The 19,377-nt window shown below is 38.8% G+C and overlaps 1 protein-coding gene across 1 annotated transcript; it reads left to right on the top strand.

The window, feature by feature from the left end:
• The first annotated feature begins 851 nt into the window (after positions 1-851).
• Positions 852-18,738, top strand: si:ch211-214k5.3. Its single transcript, XM_087271542.1, has 10 exons — positions 852-1,281; positions 1,401-1,754; positions 1,845-1,972; positions 2,805-2,911; positions 2,999-3,129; positions 14,048-14,203; positions 14,325-14,708; positions 15,062-15,075; positions 18,395-18,501; positions 18,612-18,738. Exons 1-10 carry the CDS (start codon positions 987-989, stop codon positions 18,736-18,738), a joined length of 1,803 nt encoding a protein of 600 aa, XP_087127668.1. The 5' UTR covers positions 852-986.
• Positions 18,739-19,377: the final 639 nt, after the last annotated feature.

Here is a 19,377-nt window from a genome sequence, read left to right as displayed (position 1 = left end):
AATTCCCAGTCACACTTTTCTCCCTATGGACTTCCATTCATACGCATTTGAGTACTGCAGACCTGGAATGATAACTTATGCGACAAATTTTGTAATTCACAGCATTGGAAAGTTGAAGCTTGAAGAACGCTGACATGCGAAATCACATCATATGATTGCTTGAGACCAATCAAAGATCAAATCATGACCTCTCTGGCTTGCTTTTTCAATCTCTAATTATTTAGTTTAATTCCACTACTCGCTTTGTTTAATTCCACTTCGCAGTGCAGCATGACAGAATTTTGCATGCTCAAACGTTAGTGTGACCGCAGCCTTACTTAATTTTGTTATACACTTTCTGTTATTTATATGTTTGGTGCCAAAACAATAAAATTAATTTGAATTAATTCTGAAAAATGTTATGCCTTCTATTTTTAAATAACAGCTAAGAATACTGATTAATTTTAGTAACACTACAATAACTATACATGACATACTATTAATGTGTATGCAGTATAATGCTGTGATTTGTAACACTACAATACAGTAATTAACTGTACACAGTTTCCAGTTAGTTACCACTGCTGCTCTATTACAGTAATTAACTGGCAACACTGTTGCCAGCCACTCACTGTAATGGTTCAGTTATGGTAAATAACTGGCAACACTGTTGCCAGTTACTTACTGTAACCAAACTTTTACAGTGAGTAGCTGGCAACAGTGTTGCCAGTATTCTACTGTAAAAAAAACCTAGTAAGGTCTAACAGTGAGTCTGACTATTTAAAGACTAAAGATATACAGCGCTATTTCCGACAGCGTGAGCAGAGCTGAGCTTCGGGGTCTTGCATTTGTTCAGGAAGTAAAAGTGTGTCCTCTGGTCAGAAATCAAGATTATTATTTAATAAGCAATTCTCTTAAAAAACAATACTGTACATCAAATGCAATCTGTTGATACCGAACATTTGTAGATTTAGCTGCTCACATTCTTAGCCTCAACTAATAATAAGATGTCACGTGACTTGAATTTGACACATTTAGACTCTCATTTCCTCTTTGTTTCTTTAGTTGTTGGAGATAAATGTGTGAAACTGAAAGGCACACTAAGAACATTCAGCATTAGCAGTTTATTAGCCTGTAAAAGAGTAAAAATGTCTAATGATGTTTATGAGAATGTGTTTAGCTCAGAGTCTGGGGAAAGGAACAGTGAGCAAGTGGAGATGATGGTGGCTATTTATGAGAGTGCAAACTGTGTGAGAGATCAAGACTTCAGGATTAACACACAACAACCAATTCAACAAACAGGTAATTACACATTTTGCACATTTAATCATTTAGTATTAAGTTCATGCCGAGCTTTTATTCAAATAAAAATGTCACAGTTTGCACATTAAATTATGTAACATCATATTGGTCTTCATCAGGAAGTGACTCAGTAAATACAAGAATCTTCAGAGCTTCTTCAGTGTGTTTGGTTCTGCTGTGTTTTCTTCTACTGACTGCAGTCATAGTGCTGAGCGTCTACAGCCATACAAACTACACACAAGAGAACAGAATTACTAGCCTCACAAAAGAGAGAGACCAGCTACTAATCAACATAACCAACCTCATAGAAGAGAGAGACCAACTACTAATCAATATCAATGCTGGGAATGCTCAGAACCAAAACTTGACAAAAGAAAAGAATGAATTATTATCTAAGAATGATGATTTGATAATACAAAACGTGCAGTTACAGCAGGTGGAAAACAACCTGCAGGTGTGTCGTAATAAACTAGGTACTTCATCTTTGGTTACAACCTTTTATTCACATATAGTGTCGTTTAGTGTGATGGAAATAAATTACTTCTACTTTGTTGTGTTTACAGATGGATGGTTTAACTATCAGTCCAGCTTTTACTTCATTTCTTCAGAGAAAAAGAACTGGTCTGAGAGCACAAGAAACTGTAGAGACAGAGGAGCAGATCTGATCATCATAAACAACAAAGAAGAACAAGTGAGTGAAAAACTCTCTCTGCCCGTGTGTGTGTGTGTGTGTGTGTGTGTGTGTGTGTGTGTGTGTGTGTGTGTTTGTTTGTTTGTTTGTTTGTTTGTTTGTGTGTGTGTGTGCGTGTGTGCGTATTCTGGTATATGTGGTTTACAATAGTACAGTGACATGAGTATGACCTTGTTATTGCACTTTTTAAAGTGGTTATTGAGGACATGCTCTGTGTCATCATAATTTAAAATGATGGTTGGGTTAAGGGTAAGTCCCTAAAATAAGTGGTTTATACAGTATAAAATAGATTCATCCTAAAGGTCCTAATAATCTACATATTTGTGTGTGTCTGAAAAAAATCACTTATTAATTATGCTAAATATAATTGTTGTTATTTTGTTTGCTTTGCACTGTATGGATTTACAAGTGTTACTGTTACTGTACACCCTGAATGGTTAGTCACAAGTGTAACGTTGTAGAAGGAGACTCGTTATTAGAGCAGTTTAACTTTGAACAACAATGCAACTTTGACCGTCTCGTTTGTGTCACAGATTTTTACTGTAGTACTGCCAACTGGACAGTGGGAGTTCTATACAAAGCCAACTGAGTTTGGGCATAATCAGATTTCATATAATTGGTTCTTCTTCTTAGTATTTTTAAAGAAAATATCAGGTGGTGTTACAGTCTGGATTGGGCTGACTGACAGTGATGAAGTGAACAGATGAAATAGGTTTTTTTTTATGGCAAGTTGGTTGTCAGGCGATTCATATACTTTTATACACAAGGTATAAAGTCTGTGTTAAGACAGCTAAATTGTGGCAGATTACAATATCATTTTGTACACATTTAGGATTTTGTTAAGAAAATATCTGGTGGTGATATGGTCTGGATTGGTCTGAGTGACAGTGATGAGGAAGGCAGTTGGAAATGGGTTGATGACCCCAGCATGACCTCTGGGTAAGAAATCACTGAACTGAACTGATTATTATCTAATAAATGATTTTCCAGTCACTAAAGCACTGAACATCTAATGCTGATCTGTAGTTTCAGATTTTGGGGGACCTTTGAACCCAATGGAAAAAGAGGAGAGAACTGTGCTGTATCTCGTTCTTCAGGATGGGCCGATTATCCGTGTAATAATTATTTTCAGTGGATCTGTGAGAAAAGAGCACTTTAAAAAGTCATTAAGTTGTATTTTTGTTCATGCTGTAAATTACAGACAACATTTTTTTCTTAAAAACAATATTCAGACAAACAATGTGTAGAATCCACAGGACTATTAAACAGCCAATTAACGTCACCATCACCAGCATGAAACCAGTACACACACACACACACACACACACACACACACGCCAAATTTAGCTCATAGCGAAAAATGATTCATTAATCATAACTCGTTATAATTATACATATTTGTTTCAGTTCTATGTAATAACTAGATGTAACAGAATTCAAATTAATATTGAAACTAGTTCATCACATGAACGTTTCTTATCTACAGACTAGCTTTTCTTAATCAGATACTCCTATTTTACCCCTGTTACAAGATGTAAGATAAGTCTTTGGTGTCTCAAGAATGTGTCTGTAAAGTTTCAGCTCAAAACACCCATCAGAGCATTTGTTATAGTTTCCAGAATGTGTCCATTTTGTGTTCAGAGCAATGTGTATGTAGCTGTTTTGAGTCAAATATAGCAAGTAATATTATTTGATGTATTTCTGGTGGAGTTTATTAAACGATGCACTGATGCACACACAAATGCCATGACAAAGTTCACAGTCCACACACGGTTTTTACACGTCTACTTGAAGTGACTTTAGGCACGTGCACACATAAGGCTCAACCTGTGCAGTGCACATGCCCTTTTTAGTCTTGGATAGAAAGTGCCCTTCCAAAATGATCAAAAGTGCCCCCGCGACGCGGCACACCCTCGGTCCCGCCCTTCAGTAGGCGCAGTAATAATCACTAATGAGAGTCCAAACACTGAAGAGCAAATCCATCGATAGCAGCTCTGCAGATCCCGAACCGTGCAAGCTAGTGGCGACAGCAGCGAGGAGAAAACTTCACCAATTGGTGAAAGTGAAGAATTAAAAAACCTAGAGAGAAACCAGGCTCAGTTGGGCACGACCATTTCTCCACTGGCCAAACATCTTGTGCAGAGCTGCAGTCGAGGGGCTGTAGGCAGGAATCTGTACGTCAGCAAAGACTCATCTGTCCCTGGAGGGTCGCAGAAATCTCATGCTCTCCACTCCTACAAGACTACCACAGCAGCTGCTCAGGATACGGCCTGGTCCAGGATATGGAAAACTTGGGATCATTTCGTCGCTGGTCTTGGATCAAATCAGTGGTGCTGCATAGTCTGAGAACCTTGGTATGAGTATCCCTAGATGGAAATAGAGAATAAAGAGAATAATTAGAGTAGCTGCTGTTCATAGTGTGTATAAACAAGATGCAGAAACCTGTGTGGAGCACATTCATGTATTATACTGCTAATGCCTAGTTCACACTAGAGGATTTTAAGCCTGATTTGAGCCCGATTTGGAAGTTAACGAGCTCGCCGACAGATCGGGCTGTGATCGGGAAGAAATTTGCGGGTGCTCGGCGCTCGCCGCTCTTTATGTGTGAACTACTGAACAACGCATCAACGAGGCTCGCTGACGCGTCGCCGACACCTCGCAGACGGAAATCCAACATTCAGCATGCTAAATATTCCAGAGCAGTCGGCCGACTCAACCCCACGTGTGGTCAGATGTAGTGACGAGCTGCAGCCAATGAGAGAGCATATCAGCATGAGCTGAATGCCTGTGTGTTCAGGAGCTCAGCAGAAACATCTGTGATTGGTCAGAATGGGCATCGGTGCACTCGTTTCATTCTGTGTTAACACAGACACGAGAGCAGGCTATATTAACAGTGGAACTAGAATTCTGTAACTATTAGAATTACCATACGGCTCATTCTGACAGTTCTCATATAAAACGCCATATTGTCACAACATATTTACATTCAAAGCTATTATTGAGATATTAAAATTAAGCTTTGAATGTTTGGCATCATATTTAATGACACCATTACCCTAAAAATATAATATTATTATTATAATATAATAGCCTATAAATATGTAGTTAAGATACTAAAACACTTTCATTTTCACTTTCAAACAGGAGCTATTTAACAGCACAGAATATGCAGTTTTGAAAGATATCTGAAGTAAATTGATGTTTTTGCCATCAGAAAGTTTTGTTTATGTTAGCAGGAAGTTGCCAGGCAAGAAAATGCACACACATTTAAAGTCACAGCGAAAAGTATCAGACATGCATGCAATCATTTTGACCAATATGGTAATTTAAGGCAGAAATGCTCAGTTCTTTACTATTTTGTAATAAAAAATAACAATGTCAGAAAGAAATACACTGATAGTTAGAAAACAGCAGGGTGTTATAAATATGTTAGTTTTATTTCAAAGAGTTATAAAATTACAAAAATTAAAAACTCTCTGTGTATCTATCCATTGGAACCTTGCAGATGAGTGATTAATCCGCTCATAAATCAGCTGATTTGACAATGTTTTTAAATGCTTTCTCCAAAGATTGAAATGCTGTCAGTGATTTCATCAGCACACAAGCAGCCAATAGTGTTCAGCTTTTTCTGACGACTCCTCCCTCAAATTTTCATTGGCTGTGGTTTGGTAGCTTGAATGAGCTGATGGGGAACGAGTTGTTGTCAGATCATGTAGTGTGTGACCCCCCTCTTGTGGATCGTTCACGGAGTGTTGCGTAGTGTGAACACCTCAGAGATTAAAAGACACAAAGTCAAGTCATGTAGTGTGAACAGCACAGCGATCTGCTGATGTTTAAAATCCTGTAGTGTGAACTAGGCTTAAGTGATTAACTGAGTGTATGCTTTACTAAAAATATAGGTCTTTAATCTAGTTTTTAACTGTGAGAGTGTGTCAGAGCCTTGCTCGTTATCAGGAAGGCTATTCCAGAGTTTGGGAGCCATAAATAAGAAGGCTCAATCTTCATTACTTTACTTTGTTTTTCTAGGTACTACCAGAAGCCCTGAGTTTTGAGATCCTAAAGAGCAAGTTGGATTGTAGCGAGACAGAAGGTTGGTTAGGTAAACAGGAGCTATATTATCTAAAGCTTTATAGGAAATAAGCAATATTTTAAATTCAATACAAAACTTAAAAGGCAGCCAGTGTAAGGAGGAAAAAATTGGGGTGATATGATCAGATTTTCTCTGGCAGCTGTGTTTTGTACTAGCTGAAGTTTATTTATAGAGGATGCTGGGCAGCCAGCAAACAGCATTACAGTAGTCCACCCTTGAAGTCATAAAAGCATGGACTAGCTTTTCTGCATCTGAGATGGATAGCTTACTTCGTAACTTAGCAATATTTCTCAGATAAAAAAATTCAGTTTTTGTAACATGGGTGATATGATTTTCAAAAGTTAAGTTGCTGTCTAATATACTGTAAGTGTACTGTAGGTTTTTGCTTTATGGCAAATCTCTTCTGTGCTTAAATCAGAACAAAAGTTTCCCTTTCATAGGAACTTCGACATGTGTCTAGGGAAAGACACTATGGGAGATCGCTAGATGACCAATCACTCTGAAGAGTAAAAAAAACGGGCCAATGAATGCCAAATGAATTGGCAGAGCTCAGCTCCGCAGGTGCAAGCAATTAGTCATTAACGGTATATCAGCTGGAGCTTGCGAAGCGAGAATTAGATTTTTGCTTTAAAGCCACTCACTAAGAGACTGAAGAGTTCCAAACATCTGCCAACCTGATTTCGAAGAGAAAATTGTCATCTCAGCAGTGAGGGTTAAGACCAATGACTGTAAAAAATATGGATGACGTGACAGCCCCTTTTCCCATTGAACTCCTTAAGGGCAAAACGCCTGCTTGACGGGCACAAACTGTTGCAAAAGACTGCTGAAATTGGAGCCTGGGCATGCGCAGAAGGACTGTCTGATGGAGCCAGAGGAGGAGCCGCGGAATCGAGCTTTCAACCAAACGCTTCATGTAAAATCAACCACGCCCCCCGAACTTCTCATTTGACTGGTATCTGCACTATTACAAAGGCTCGCTGATGTAAATAGAAGCACTTTCGTTTAAAAACACAGAATAATATACGGTTTAAAAACGATGTGATGTAAGCTGTTATATTTTAATAAAAGCAATAGATGTTGGCCTGCAGAAATAAACAATCTTTTATACACTTTAGACCGAGTTAGACTAATATGAGCACAAATAATATATTCTCTTCTAACAGGGTTGTTGGTATTTGTTATGTTCAGGGGTAGAAATAAAACTTGTAAAATATGAACAATAACATATAAACAACACGTACATTTTTAGAAAGGTTTTAATGTTTATTTAGCAATCAACAGAACCCGAAATATAGCCTACACACCATAGATAACGATTTACGATGCGGGAACAATCATGCGTTTAAAAGATAAATACAGCAACATTTCTAAATATCAACAGGATATTTACACATCCCAACCCTGCAAATTGTCAAGTATTGATACAATTTTGCTAGCATATTGTTTATTGATTTTCGCTTGAATTGTTTATTTATTTTCTCTTTTTTTGCCTTTCATTTGGTTTTGTAAGAATGGTTTTAACCACAGCGGTTCGAACTGTAGTTCTGCCGAGTGACTAAAAAGTGATCAGCATGATGGTAAAAAACTGTACGTTTCTAGTCAAGCCATTCTTCTGCAATCTCATACCAAAAACGGAAATAAGGGCAGTATTAATAGCTAAAAATGAGGGAGAGCGTTGATATTATGTGATTGAATTGTATTGCTATGTGAAACAATTAAGTGTTGATGTTAAATCAAAAGTAATTCACAAATACTTGAAAATGAAATGATTTAATGACAATAATTCTTTATGGTTACAACTGAATTAAAAAAATACTGTATAAAATGATAAAATATGAAATGATAAAACATATTGTCTCCAGCTTAAATGTAAAACTAAAGTTACCAGAGGTAGAAGGAGAGACAGAGGGAGGGAGAAAGAAAGAGACAAAGAGAGCGGGCCCAAAAGCCTGATTGCAGTAGAGTCAGAGAAGATAGACTCCAGAGGAGGAGAGGAGCAGAGCAGAGCAGGAGAGAAACAGACCAGGAAAAGAGAGGACAGAAAAAGAGACAGAGCCCGAGTTTACCACCTATTTTGTATCTTTCTTGACCATGTGACTAAAGCCCAAATGCTGAGACATTCAAACTGACCAATCAACATGTAACCACATCATAAAACCCCCAAAGTCCACACAACAGGCCCTGTTTTTATCAGTATCTGCCTTTGGAGTATGGACCTTCTTGAGTCAAAAAAACATGTTTTGTCATATAAAAAAATGCATATGATAATTCAGCCTCTTACAGTTTATTCGATGTCTTCATTATATCTGGCAAAGAGGAATACACATTCATTTTAAAGTTTAGTAGTTTTCAAATAAAACGGCAACAGTATGTAAATAAATAATATCTAGCATTTACAGCTCTAATATATAAGATTCGGTTTCTAGAACCTTATAATATTTTATAACATCAAATTCAGTAGATTACTCAATAACGTGCCAAAATTTAGAATGCAGAGACGTCCTTTAAATCAAGTTTAAGGAACCTACAGGAGATCAATGTGGAGATCGGCTATTGTTATTTTGCTCGCTCGGCTACAGCATCTGGCTCGATTGACTCGGGCATCCGGAGTAGGTCCAGTAGAGGTAGTCAGACTGAGGGGTAAGTCTCCGGCAGGCGAAAATCTAGCCAGGATCGGCCCGAGTGTATTTAGCTATCAGGCTGGTTAGTCGTGTATCAGCAAACTAATAAAGCCCGAAAAAAGCCCTGACCTTAGCGAATAAACAGTGTTCCAACAGATCTTGTATTCAGAAACTATAGTTTACTGCTGAACTCATTTTGTCATGGTAAAATAACACAGAAATCGACCAAATACCACTTCAGTCTCCTGCCGAAGCTCAGATGGTCTGCTTTGAGAAACTGTCAATCACTGCTGTCAATCATGATGACAAGCCCAGCATTAAATTATTGCTAAAAACAAACTGTTAACAAAAATGAAGATCTGCACCTCTATAAGCACAATAATCAGTGCTTTAATCGACCAGAACCATCTTTCGGGACATATTATTGCAAGTGTAATAAATTTTATTATTTGGGCTCAAGTCTCATTCATTAGCACGGAGGAGGCGGGCTTTATGACTTGTACTGCAGCCAGCCCCCATGGGGCGATCAAACAGCCGAAACCTTCACTCAAACGCAGGCTTGCGGCACGCTTGGATAAGACGGGGTAGCGGCAGTCGAACTCGGTTGCTTTCCCATCCACCTTTTCGCTGGTGCATAAAAGAGCAGTTTCCATTGAAAGAGCAGATTCCCCAAGAGAGCAACACGGTCGAGTAGAGCGTCTTTTAATGTCGTTCTGACTGCGAGTTTCTGGATGCGGAGGTTTCTTCACCCTGGATGACAGGCACGAGCACTGTATCACATGTCTGGGGGTCTAGCATGTTGAGCAGGTGCCCACGGACAACTCTTGCCCTCACTAGCCTGTACACTGTAAAAAATGGCTGTGATTTCAACGGTAAGAAACTGTAAAAATGCTACAGTACAAATCCGTAACCTTAACGGTATGTTTCCTTAATATATACGGTGAATAATCGTAAATTGACTTTCCCAGAATTCCCTCAATGGGACATAACTTTTTATGCATTTGGTTGACATTATTATGGATCTTTTTAGTTGTTTCCCCATCAGTTATGTACATTACAGATTTATGTTACATCTAATGTTGATAAACAATGTTTATTTCAAGTTTATGCGTGTTACCATGTTGTTTAGTAGCTGTGTGAATGACACTGAGCACCTTCTAGATGCTGATACTCTTTTCTGCTTGTGGGAAAAGTTGTGATGAGCATTGGTTCAATATGTAACTTCCTCATCACCTCCTGCATGTGGGTGTGCTAACATGTCTAACTGTGAAGCAAAAGATGTGTAGATGTTAATAAATCAAAATACAGACATATTACCTCTATAAATAAATAAATTACTGTAATTTACCGTAAAAATTAAAAATTATTTTTATGGTTTGTACCGTGTTTTTAACGGTAAAGTACTGGCAACCACAGCTGCCGTTTTTTTTGCTGTAAATTTTACAGAATTAATTTTTACAGTGTACCTTTAATGCAAATGAACTGGTTCTCCCCGCCCACTATTTCCATGTACGCCTCAGCTTTTACTGCATCAAGTGAGATAGACAGCACAGAAACAGACATGGATGAAGCAGATCCAAGATTAATTTAAGAGATTATAATTCAAATACAGCAAGTAAGTTAATTTGATGTGTTTCCGGTGGAGTTTATTCCAGCAAATGATGCACTGATGCACACATGAATGCCATGACAAAGTTCACAGTACACACATGCTTTTTGCACATCCACTTGAAGTGGCCTTGTATACCCTCTGTGTATTTTCTTTGTTACAAACATGCTGAACATTTTAAACTTGTAAATCTCACTCTTGAAGTGTAGCTAATCACAGAGAGTTGAAACAGATTTTTTAATCCCAGTTTTTTTGCAATTCCATTTATATATAATTTTTTGCGTGGCTGTTAATCAATTTAGTCGGTGAGGAAAACTGCAGTCCTACACTATGTTGTGGTAGGCCTCAGTATTGATGGGATTTGGAACCCTTTTTTAATGTCAGAAAATTTTAAAATGAGACTTATTGGGCCCTATCATACACGCGGTGCAATAAGGCGCAAGACGTGTTTGCCACCTGGCTTGTCCACCAGTCAGGTTTTGGACCATATGGGGCATTGTATTTGGATATAACTCCACACTTTTTTTTTTTACCACACTTCGTTATTATTGTTCATTTATTCGTTTGCTGTAAAATTACAACTAAATTAAGAAACAGTTTTAAAACAAGTCTTTGCGCTTAAAATTAATTACTGTATGTAAGCTAATAAATGTCTTCAGTTGAGTGCGAACCAGGGGCGTTGCTAGGGTCGAAAGGGATAAGGGGCTTAGCCCCAAAGAACCCCCCCCCCAAAAAAAAAGTTTTAATTCACCGAACTAATATACCTATTCTAATCTTATTAACAGGATTAAAAATGGTTAATAATAGATAAAGGGTTTTTAAGAATAGGAAAAAAAACTAGTCTGTTATGAGCCATATCATACCTCTTGAGCCTCCTATCTCCTCCTGATTTGAAGTTTCTGTTTGTTTTTTGAAAATGTAATTTTCTGCATGTCTTCAAATCTGAAAATATGGTTTATTTTTATAGTGTGAGTTGTTATCTAATGTGATACAAAGCTACAAACATGTTCATTTGGACAGAGTGATTAACTGAGGTGTGGTGTTGTCAAAATAATGGAATACCTTGCAAAATATTGATATTCAATAGGCTACTATTTTTTTACATAATAACAATTCTATCAAAAATAGTAGGCTAGCTAAGGCTACAAAAAAAAATAAAATAAAGATCTATATGCTAGAAATATGTTTACTTTAAATTTCTTCACAGGGATTTTTTTTTTCAGTTTTCTTTAAAATAGGGTGATATGGGCATTGTAGCACTTTAAATGCATGTAATGCCTGTTTTATTCATACTTGAGCAGAAATTCCATATATATTCTTCACAAAAGTAGTAAAACATTCTAGGAAATCCCTAATATGGATGAAGGCATCCAGCTGTTGCAGTAGTAGAATAAAAATACGATCTGAATAAAAATAAAAAGGCTTTAACTGATCATTTACACGACTGCAACAATAAATGTTTTATACAGTTGAAGTCAGAATTATTAGCTTTCCTTTGATTTTTATTTTCTTTTTTAAATATTTCCCAAATGATGTTTAACAGAGCAAGGAAATTTTCACAGTAGCCTATGTCTGATAATATTTTCCTTTTGAAGAAAGTCTTATTTGTTTTATTTCAGCTAGAATAAAAGCAGTTTTACATTTAAAAAAAAAAAACATTTTAGGGTCAAAATTATTAGCCCCTTTACGATTTTATATATTTTTCCTATAGTCTACAGAACAAACCATCGTTATACAATAACTTGCCTTATTACCCTAACCTGCCTTTAAAGCCTTTAAATGTCACTTTAAGCTGTATAGAGGTGTCTTAAACAACGTCTAGTCAAATATTATTTACTGTCATCATGGCAAAGATAAAATAAATCAGTTATTAGAGTTGAGTTATTTAAACTATTATGATTATAAAGGTGCTGAAAACAATATTCTCTCCGTTAAACAGAATTTGGGGGAAAAAATAAACGGGGGCTAATAATTCAGACTTCAACTGTGTGTTCTTCCAACCATTTTAGGTATTTTCATAAGAAAGTCGATTTATAATTTGATTCAAACTGACATAGCATGTTACAGTAGAGTTATATAATAATAAGCTAGATGCATAAACTCACTGTGATTTAACTATTACAGAAACAGATGTGTCTTGCTATATCATATAAATATATCATATCTAGAAAGCTAGTACAATTTACGTTTTTTTTTTACTTGTATTTACATTGATATGATGCACATTTTACTGATTATAGTTATTTTATGTCACCAAAACTACACACATTTTATACTGTGTAAACAAGCTTCATCAGTAGTTAAAACTATTCAGTTTCGCGAAAGAGTTGTATTATTACCTCATTAGCTTCAGCTCCTCAAAATAATAAATGAATGATGTGCAGTAGCGGGATTTTTTTTAACACCATGTGACAACAGAGCCACTCCCACCTGCCGGTAGAAACAGGTACTGCTAAACAGCTGACGGTTTAATTACCTGACACAAACGCTGCGTTAAGTGGAATGTTCGTGATGTATGTGGTAATTTTTAGTACTTACATAACAAAATAAATGTTAATCAACATATTTTTATTTAAGTGCAACATATTCCAAGAGATCAGGGGCTTTTGACAAAACATCAGGGCCTTAAGCCCCCAAAGCCCCCCCCCTCGCAACGCCCCTGGTGCGAACAACATCTTTCCTTATCCACAAAAGAGAGAAAGTGAAAGATAAAGTAAAGGCCGATTGGAGGAGGCTCCTTCTTTATCCTTGTGCTGCAGATGCTCTGTTTAACTGTTTTTCTCTAGTGAAGCATTCAGTTTTTCCACTTACAAAGTCTGCCATGTATATAGCAAATGCTTTATGGCAGGACACAACTGACTTATAAAGGGAATGTGAGATAAAACTCTGATTAGTTTATTTTTAAAACACACCCATAACTCATTAAGAGAATAAGCACAACCTTGTTAGACCTTGCACCATGTCGCAGAGCGGATTTTTTCATCCTTGTAGCAAAAGTGAATTCAGACATGCCCTTAATGCTTTTGTACCCTGGACTTTAGACTTTGCATCTAGATCGTTAAAAGAGAGCCCTTTGTTTTTATATCACTCCATGTGGTCACATTACATGAATAAATAATTCTTGTTTTAATTCCTGATTCCATGACTGATTCTATATTCTCCATGCTGCTATCGCACACTGTTAGCATTGCTGTCGAACTCTAAATTGTTAATACATTTACACTTGCACTTGGATCCATTTGACTTTGTATCATTACCATACACTCAAAAATATATATTTTTACTTGTTCAAACTACTTATTTAAACTGAAAGAACACAATTCTTGATATTTCATCGGGACAACTTCATTCTTTTTAACGTTTAATCCACATAAATTTGTTAAAAGTGTTAACTTAATCAATTTGAATTGTGTGTAGCTTTGCATTTTTTACAGTGTATTCTGACACTTCTGCCACACACAGAAGTTTCGTTGAGATCTTTTAGTGTCTGACTATTGAGGACTAAAATATACAAGACTATTTCCGACAAGGTGATCAGAGCTCAGCTTCGGGTCTTGCATTTGTTCAGGAAGTAAAAATGTGTCCTTTGGCCCATTTATTAAAGCATCTAAAGATGAGCTGTCACATGACTTAAATTTGACACATTTAGACTCTCATTTCCTCTGTTTTAGTTGTTGGTGCTAAAGGTGCATAACCTAGAGGCACACAAAGAATATTCAGTATTAGCAGTTTAAGGTTATAAGCCTGTAAAAGAGTAGAAATGTCTAATGATGTTTATGAAGATGTGTTGGGCATCGAGTCTGGGGGAAGGGACAGCAAGCATGTGGAGATGGTGGATACCTATGAAAGTGCAGACGTTGTCAGTGATCAGGACTTCAGGACAAACACACAACAACCACTTCAACAAACAGGTAATCACATTCATTCATGAATTCAATAATTTAGTATTTAGTTTACCTAGAGCATTAATCCTAATAAAAATGGCAAAATTTGCAGTTGCATGTTAAGACATATCATGTTGATTTTTATCAGGGAGTGGTTCATTAAAGACAAGTCCCAGACGAACTCCAGTGTGTTTGGTGCTGCTGTGTTTCCTTCTGCTGACTGCAGTCATAGTGCTGAGAGTCTACATCTACACAAACTACACACAGGAGACAAGTACTACTATCCTCACAGAAGAGAAAGACCAGCTAATAATTAACATAACTCTCCTCATAGAAGAGAGAGACCAGCTACTAACTAACATTGTCAATATAACAGAAGAGAGAGATCAGCTACTAACTAGGGTCAAAGTTTTCAGTTCAGAGAAAGATCAGTTAGAGAAGAGATTATCATCTGAGAAGGATTCTTTAATGAAACAAAGAGATCAGTTACAGCAGGAGAAAAATGACCTGCAGAAGTTTCTTTCTGAACAGGGTAATTATGAACTAATCACATATTAAACACATCAAATATATTGGTTTGGTTACAAACTGTTAGCATAAATATGTTAAGATGGTAACACTATAATAACAGTACATGAATAATGATCAGTGGTGGAAAGAGTACTGAAAAAGCATACTTAAGTAAAAGTACCATTACTTGCCTAAAAATGTAGTGTGATTAGAGTAAAAGAACCTGTTGTAAATATTACTCAAAGTATGCATAAAAAGTAGCCCTTTTAAAAGTACTCATGAGTAGTAAGCAGTGAGTATTATGCTGTTAAAAGTTGATGCATTTACATGTAATTTGTGGATTTGTGTAAACGAAACATTCTGTAGTGCAATCAGTTATTGCCCAGCAGGCACACAATGTCACAAGACGTTAATATAAGGTTAGATTTAGGTTGTGATGTCAGGTGACCAAAATTCAATTTCTAGCCAGCGTCTAGGGACAACATTGTTTTGATGTCCAATAATGACATCAAATGACGTTGATATTTGGTTGATTTTAGGTTGTTAGAAAGTGACCAAAATCCAATGTCAAGCCAACATCTTAAACCAAAATCCTATTGACGTCAAATACTGACATTTTTTCATCAGTTATGGCAACTAAAATTCAACCTCTGATAGATGTTATAGTGGTAACGTTGACACAACGTCAAGCTATAACATCATTAGACGTTGATATTTGGTTGGTTTTAGGTTGGACGTTGAAAGTCCCAGATGTCATTGTGACTGGAGGTGGGAAGCGCAGCGTTTTATCTAGATTTATTATTAAAGTTCAGAGATTGAACTTATTTACCTCAGGAGTTTCCCTAAATGAAACGGTGAAAGTAAACATTACCATGAACATCTTAATAAAGGAATAAACACATTAAGGGTGTTTGTTTGCTAAAATTCGTATTAAAATCAGTTTTATTTATATTGTGCAGAGTATTATGATAATGTTTTTATGCAAAGTATATATTTTGAAAAGGGGGAAAACAATAAATTGTATAAATGCTGTAATGTTTAAATAATTTACCATTTAAAATGCGTGAAGGTCATGTGACCATCAGGAAGAACGCAGCATCCCCTTTCACATTTCGCAGAAATATTATCGGTCATTGCGGTCCTTAGAGTTGATTCACTGCTGTCTGCTGCTCACTTACTGCCTGTTGGAGCTGATCAAGGACATCTAATCCTGTCGATATTAGTCTTTTGCTGCAGATGTTGATTGGAGGTGTTAGTCATTTTCCTACAAACTAATTTCTGCCTGTACATTTGTGGTATACAATCTGCTATTACAATCCAGTACATTAATTTGACCACCTGACTCCTCATCCTTTAATAATATTTGTGCTCTGATCGGCACCCAGAGAAGTTCACTCATCTGATAAAATCAGTGCAAACCTTTCAAACAGATTTATACAGTATAAAGTAGATTCAGCCTATGAAGGGTCCTCATAATCTACATGTGTGTTTGTGTGTGTGTGTGTGTGTGTGTGTGTGTGTGTGTGTGTGTGTGTGTGTGTGTGTGTGTAGAAAATCACCTATTAATCTTACTAAATTTGACTGTTGTTATTTTCTTTGCTTCGCATGGAATTACAAGTGTTCCCCTTCGGTTGGGGAACTTCAGTGCCATAGAGTGGATTGATTGAAATCCACGAAATGGGAGGATTCGGTTCAGAAGCCACTTGTCTGAAAGAGTATTGAACAGGCCAATGAATGCAATGAATTGGCAGCGTAAGCTTGCACAGGTGTACTTCATTGCCAATTATCCCAGCATATAAGCACACCTGGAGCGAGCAGACGCCATCCTTTTCGCTTCAGAGACTTTCTGATCGAGTCGATGAGGGTTCCTCCTGCTGTGACCAGTGATTCTGAGCGAACGAGAGCATTCTCCCGGTCCAGAGTGTGTACACGCAGCGGCAGACGGTCGAGCTGGGTTTCTCCCTTGCCTGGCGTTCTTTGGGTCCGGTCCTCCAGAGCGGTGCGTATAAAGTTGCAAACTTCACAGAATGAGCAACACAGTCGTGCAGCACGTCCTTTTCAGGACGGCGCTCCGACTGTGCGTTTCTGGATGCGGTGGTTTCCTGTCCTCGGATGATGGGCACGAGCACTGCGTTGCATGTCTGGGGGGTCCAGCATGTTAATGCGCTGCTCGCGGGCAGTTCATGTCGTCATTGCGATGCCATGACTGTTGCGCAGTAAAGATCGCGGCTAGCCTTTCCAAAAGGGCGAACCACCCCAGTTGTCCCCTGCTCTGCAGCGGGCACTCAGGCAGATCTGAGGGTTTCAGCGAGAGATAATCCGTCGCCCATGGGCCCGCGGACCTCCCGCTCCTCTAAGCGCTCCATCCAAGCTTCGGGCGGGGGAAGCGATCCGTCTAACAGATGGTAGCCCTTACGCCCGATGACACCGGAGACCAGACGTCCACCGCGGCATCGGAGGGTGGGCTTTCATTGTCCGATGAGGATCCAGACCCGCTCGCCCCCTTCGGGCTGGTGAGCGCTGTCACTACGGATCCTGAAACGGACATGTTAGCCGTGCTTTCCCGGGCTGCTTCGGCCGTGGGTTGGAGATGGTTTATCCCCCAGCTCCGCGGCCGGACCGACTAGAGGGGCATTCCCTTCTTCCCGGAGGTGCACAGTACGCTCACGCGGTCTTGTAAAGCACTTTTATCTGCTCGTGCTGCGTGTCCCTACACCCTAACCACTCTTGACGGTGGAACAGCCAGGGGGTATGTGGCGATTCCTCAGGTTGAGTGTGCGATGGCGGTAAATCCGCGCGGCGCCTCTTCTTGGCGGGGTCCGCCTCGTCTCCCATCCAAAAGCCTGTAAGTTATCTACCTCCCTCGGAGCTAGAGCTTACATAGCTGCAGGCCAGGCTGCTTCCGCCTTGCATGCGATAGCCACCTACCAGCGCTACCTAGCGCAGGCGCTGGCCGAGCTGCACGAGGGTGGGTCCAACCCAGGCTTACGAGCTTCGCACCGCCGCCGACTTAGCTCTTCGGACTACTGAGTCCGCTGCGTGTGCGTTGGGGAGGACGATGTCCACATTAGTGATCCAGGAGCGCCACCCCTGGCTGATATGCGCAAAGTCGACAAACTCCGCTTTCTTGACATTCCCCATATCCCAAGCCATGTTCGGCGACACCGTCTGTGAATTCACCCAGGAATTCAAGGTGGTGAGAGAGCAGTTGGTGGGTGATGTCTTATCGGCGGTCCGTAGCCCGCTCCGCCCACCGTGCCATTCATACCTGCTCCTCGCCGAAGGCGCCCGCCTACGAGAGCTGCTCCTCCCCCGCACACGCCTCTGGCAAAGCGAGCGCGTCGGGCACCTCGGAAGCAGGCAGCCCCCCTGCCCAGAACGCCGCTAAGTCTGGCAACGGACCGCGAAGCGTCCCTGGGACAGGCCATCTGGAGAAGAGGGAACTTGCTCTTTACCCGCTGGAGGGCGGGGCCCCATTTCCAACTGCACTTTTTACTGCCATGAAAACATTATGAAAGGGCACTTTTCACTTCCCCAGATGTGACAGCCCGAAGGCCTGTTGTTTTGTTCTTTCTTTCGACCTATCAGTGCGGAAATGATCAATATTGATCTGCTTCGCGATCTGATGCAGTCTCGGTTCTTGTGTGATGTCAAATTCACCTGATTTTTGTCATTACTTAATTTCTATGTTATTAATTGTTTTTTAAGGAATATTTTAATGCAATATCTGGTGGCACTTCGTTCTGGATTGGTCTAACTGACAGTGATGAAGAGGGCAGTTGGAAATGGGTTGATGGCAGCAGCATGAGCATTGGGTGAGAAATTGCTGAATTTAACTGATTATTATCTAATTAATGATTCTTCAGTCAGAATCATATTATACAGAAAGCAGAACTGAACATCTGACGCTGATCTGTCGTTTCAGGTTTTGGGGGTTTTCAGAGCCCAATGGACAAAGAGGAGAGAACTGTGCTGTATCTCATTCTTCAGGATGGGCCGATTATCCATGTAATGCTAATTTTCAGTGGATCTGTGAGAAAATAGCACTTTAAAAAGTCATTAAGTTGTGTTTTTGTTCATGCTGTAAACTACATGCAACATTTTTCTCTCTTTTAAATACAATATTCAGACATACAATGTGTCTTATTAAAATTATATTCAAAACATTGTTATTTACCTTATAATAATTAAATCTGTTCTGTTAATTGTGATGGAATCCCCAGGCTTCACCATCATTCAGCACCACCAACCACTTTACACGGGACCATTAAACAGCCAATTAGTGTCACCATCACCAGCATAAAACCATCAGACACACTTGCTGCATCCCCTGACAATTTTAACTCATAGGGAAAAATGATTCATTAATCATTACTGGTTATAATTACACATTTGTTTCAGTTATATGTAATAACTAGATGTAGCCATTTTAAAATTACTATTGAAACTAGTTTATCCCATGAACATTCATGAATATAGACTAGCATTTCTTAATCAGATATCCTTTTTTAGCCCTTTTTACAAGATGTAAGATAAGGCTTTGGTGTCTCCAGAATGTGTCTGCAAGTTTCAACTCAAAACATCCATCAGATCATTTATTGAAGTTCCAGAATATGCTATATTTTGTGCTTAGAGCAACATGTTGCTGTTTTTGTAGCCCGTGCCTTTAATGCAAATAAGCTGGTTCACTC

Source organism: Danio rerio, chromosome 10 (genome assembly GCF_052040795.2).
Source record: "Danio rerio strain M-AB ecotype USA chromosome 10, GRCz13ab, whole genome shotgun sequence".
In the NCBI taxonomy this organism is placed as follows: Eukaryota; Metazoa; Chordata; class Actinopteri; order Cypriniformes; family Danionidae; genus Danio; species Danio rerio.
Note: the sequence above shows the minus strand (reverse complement) of the source record. Positions and strands in the feature narration are given on the sequence as shown.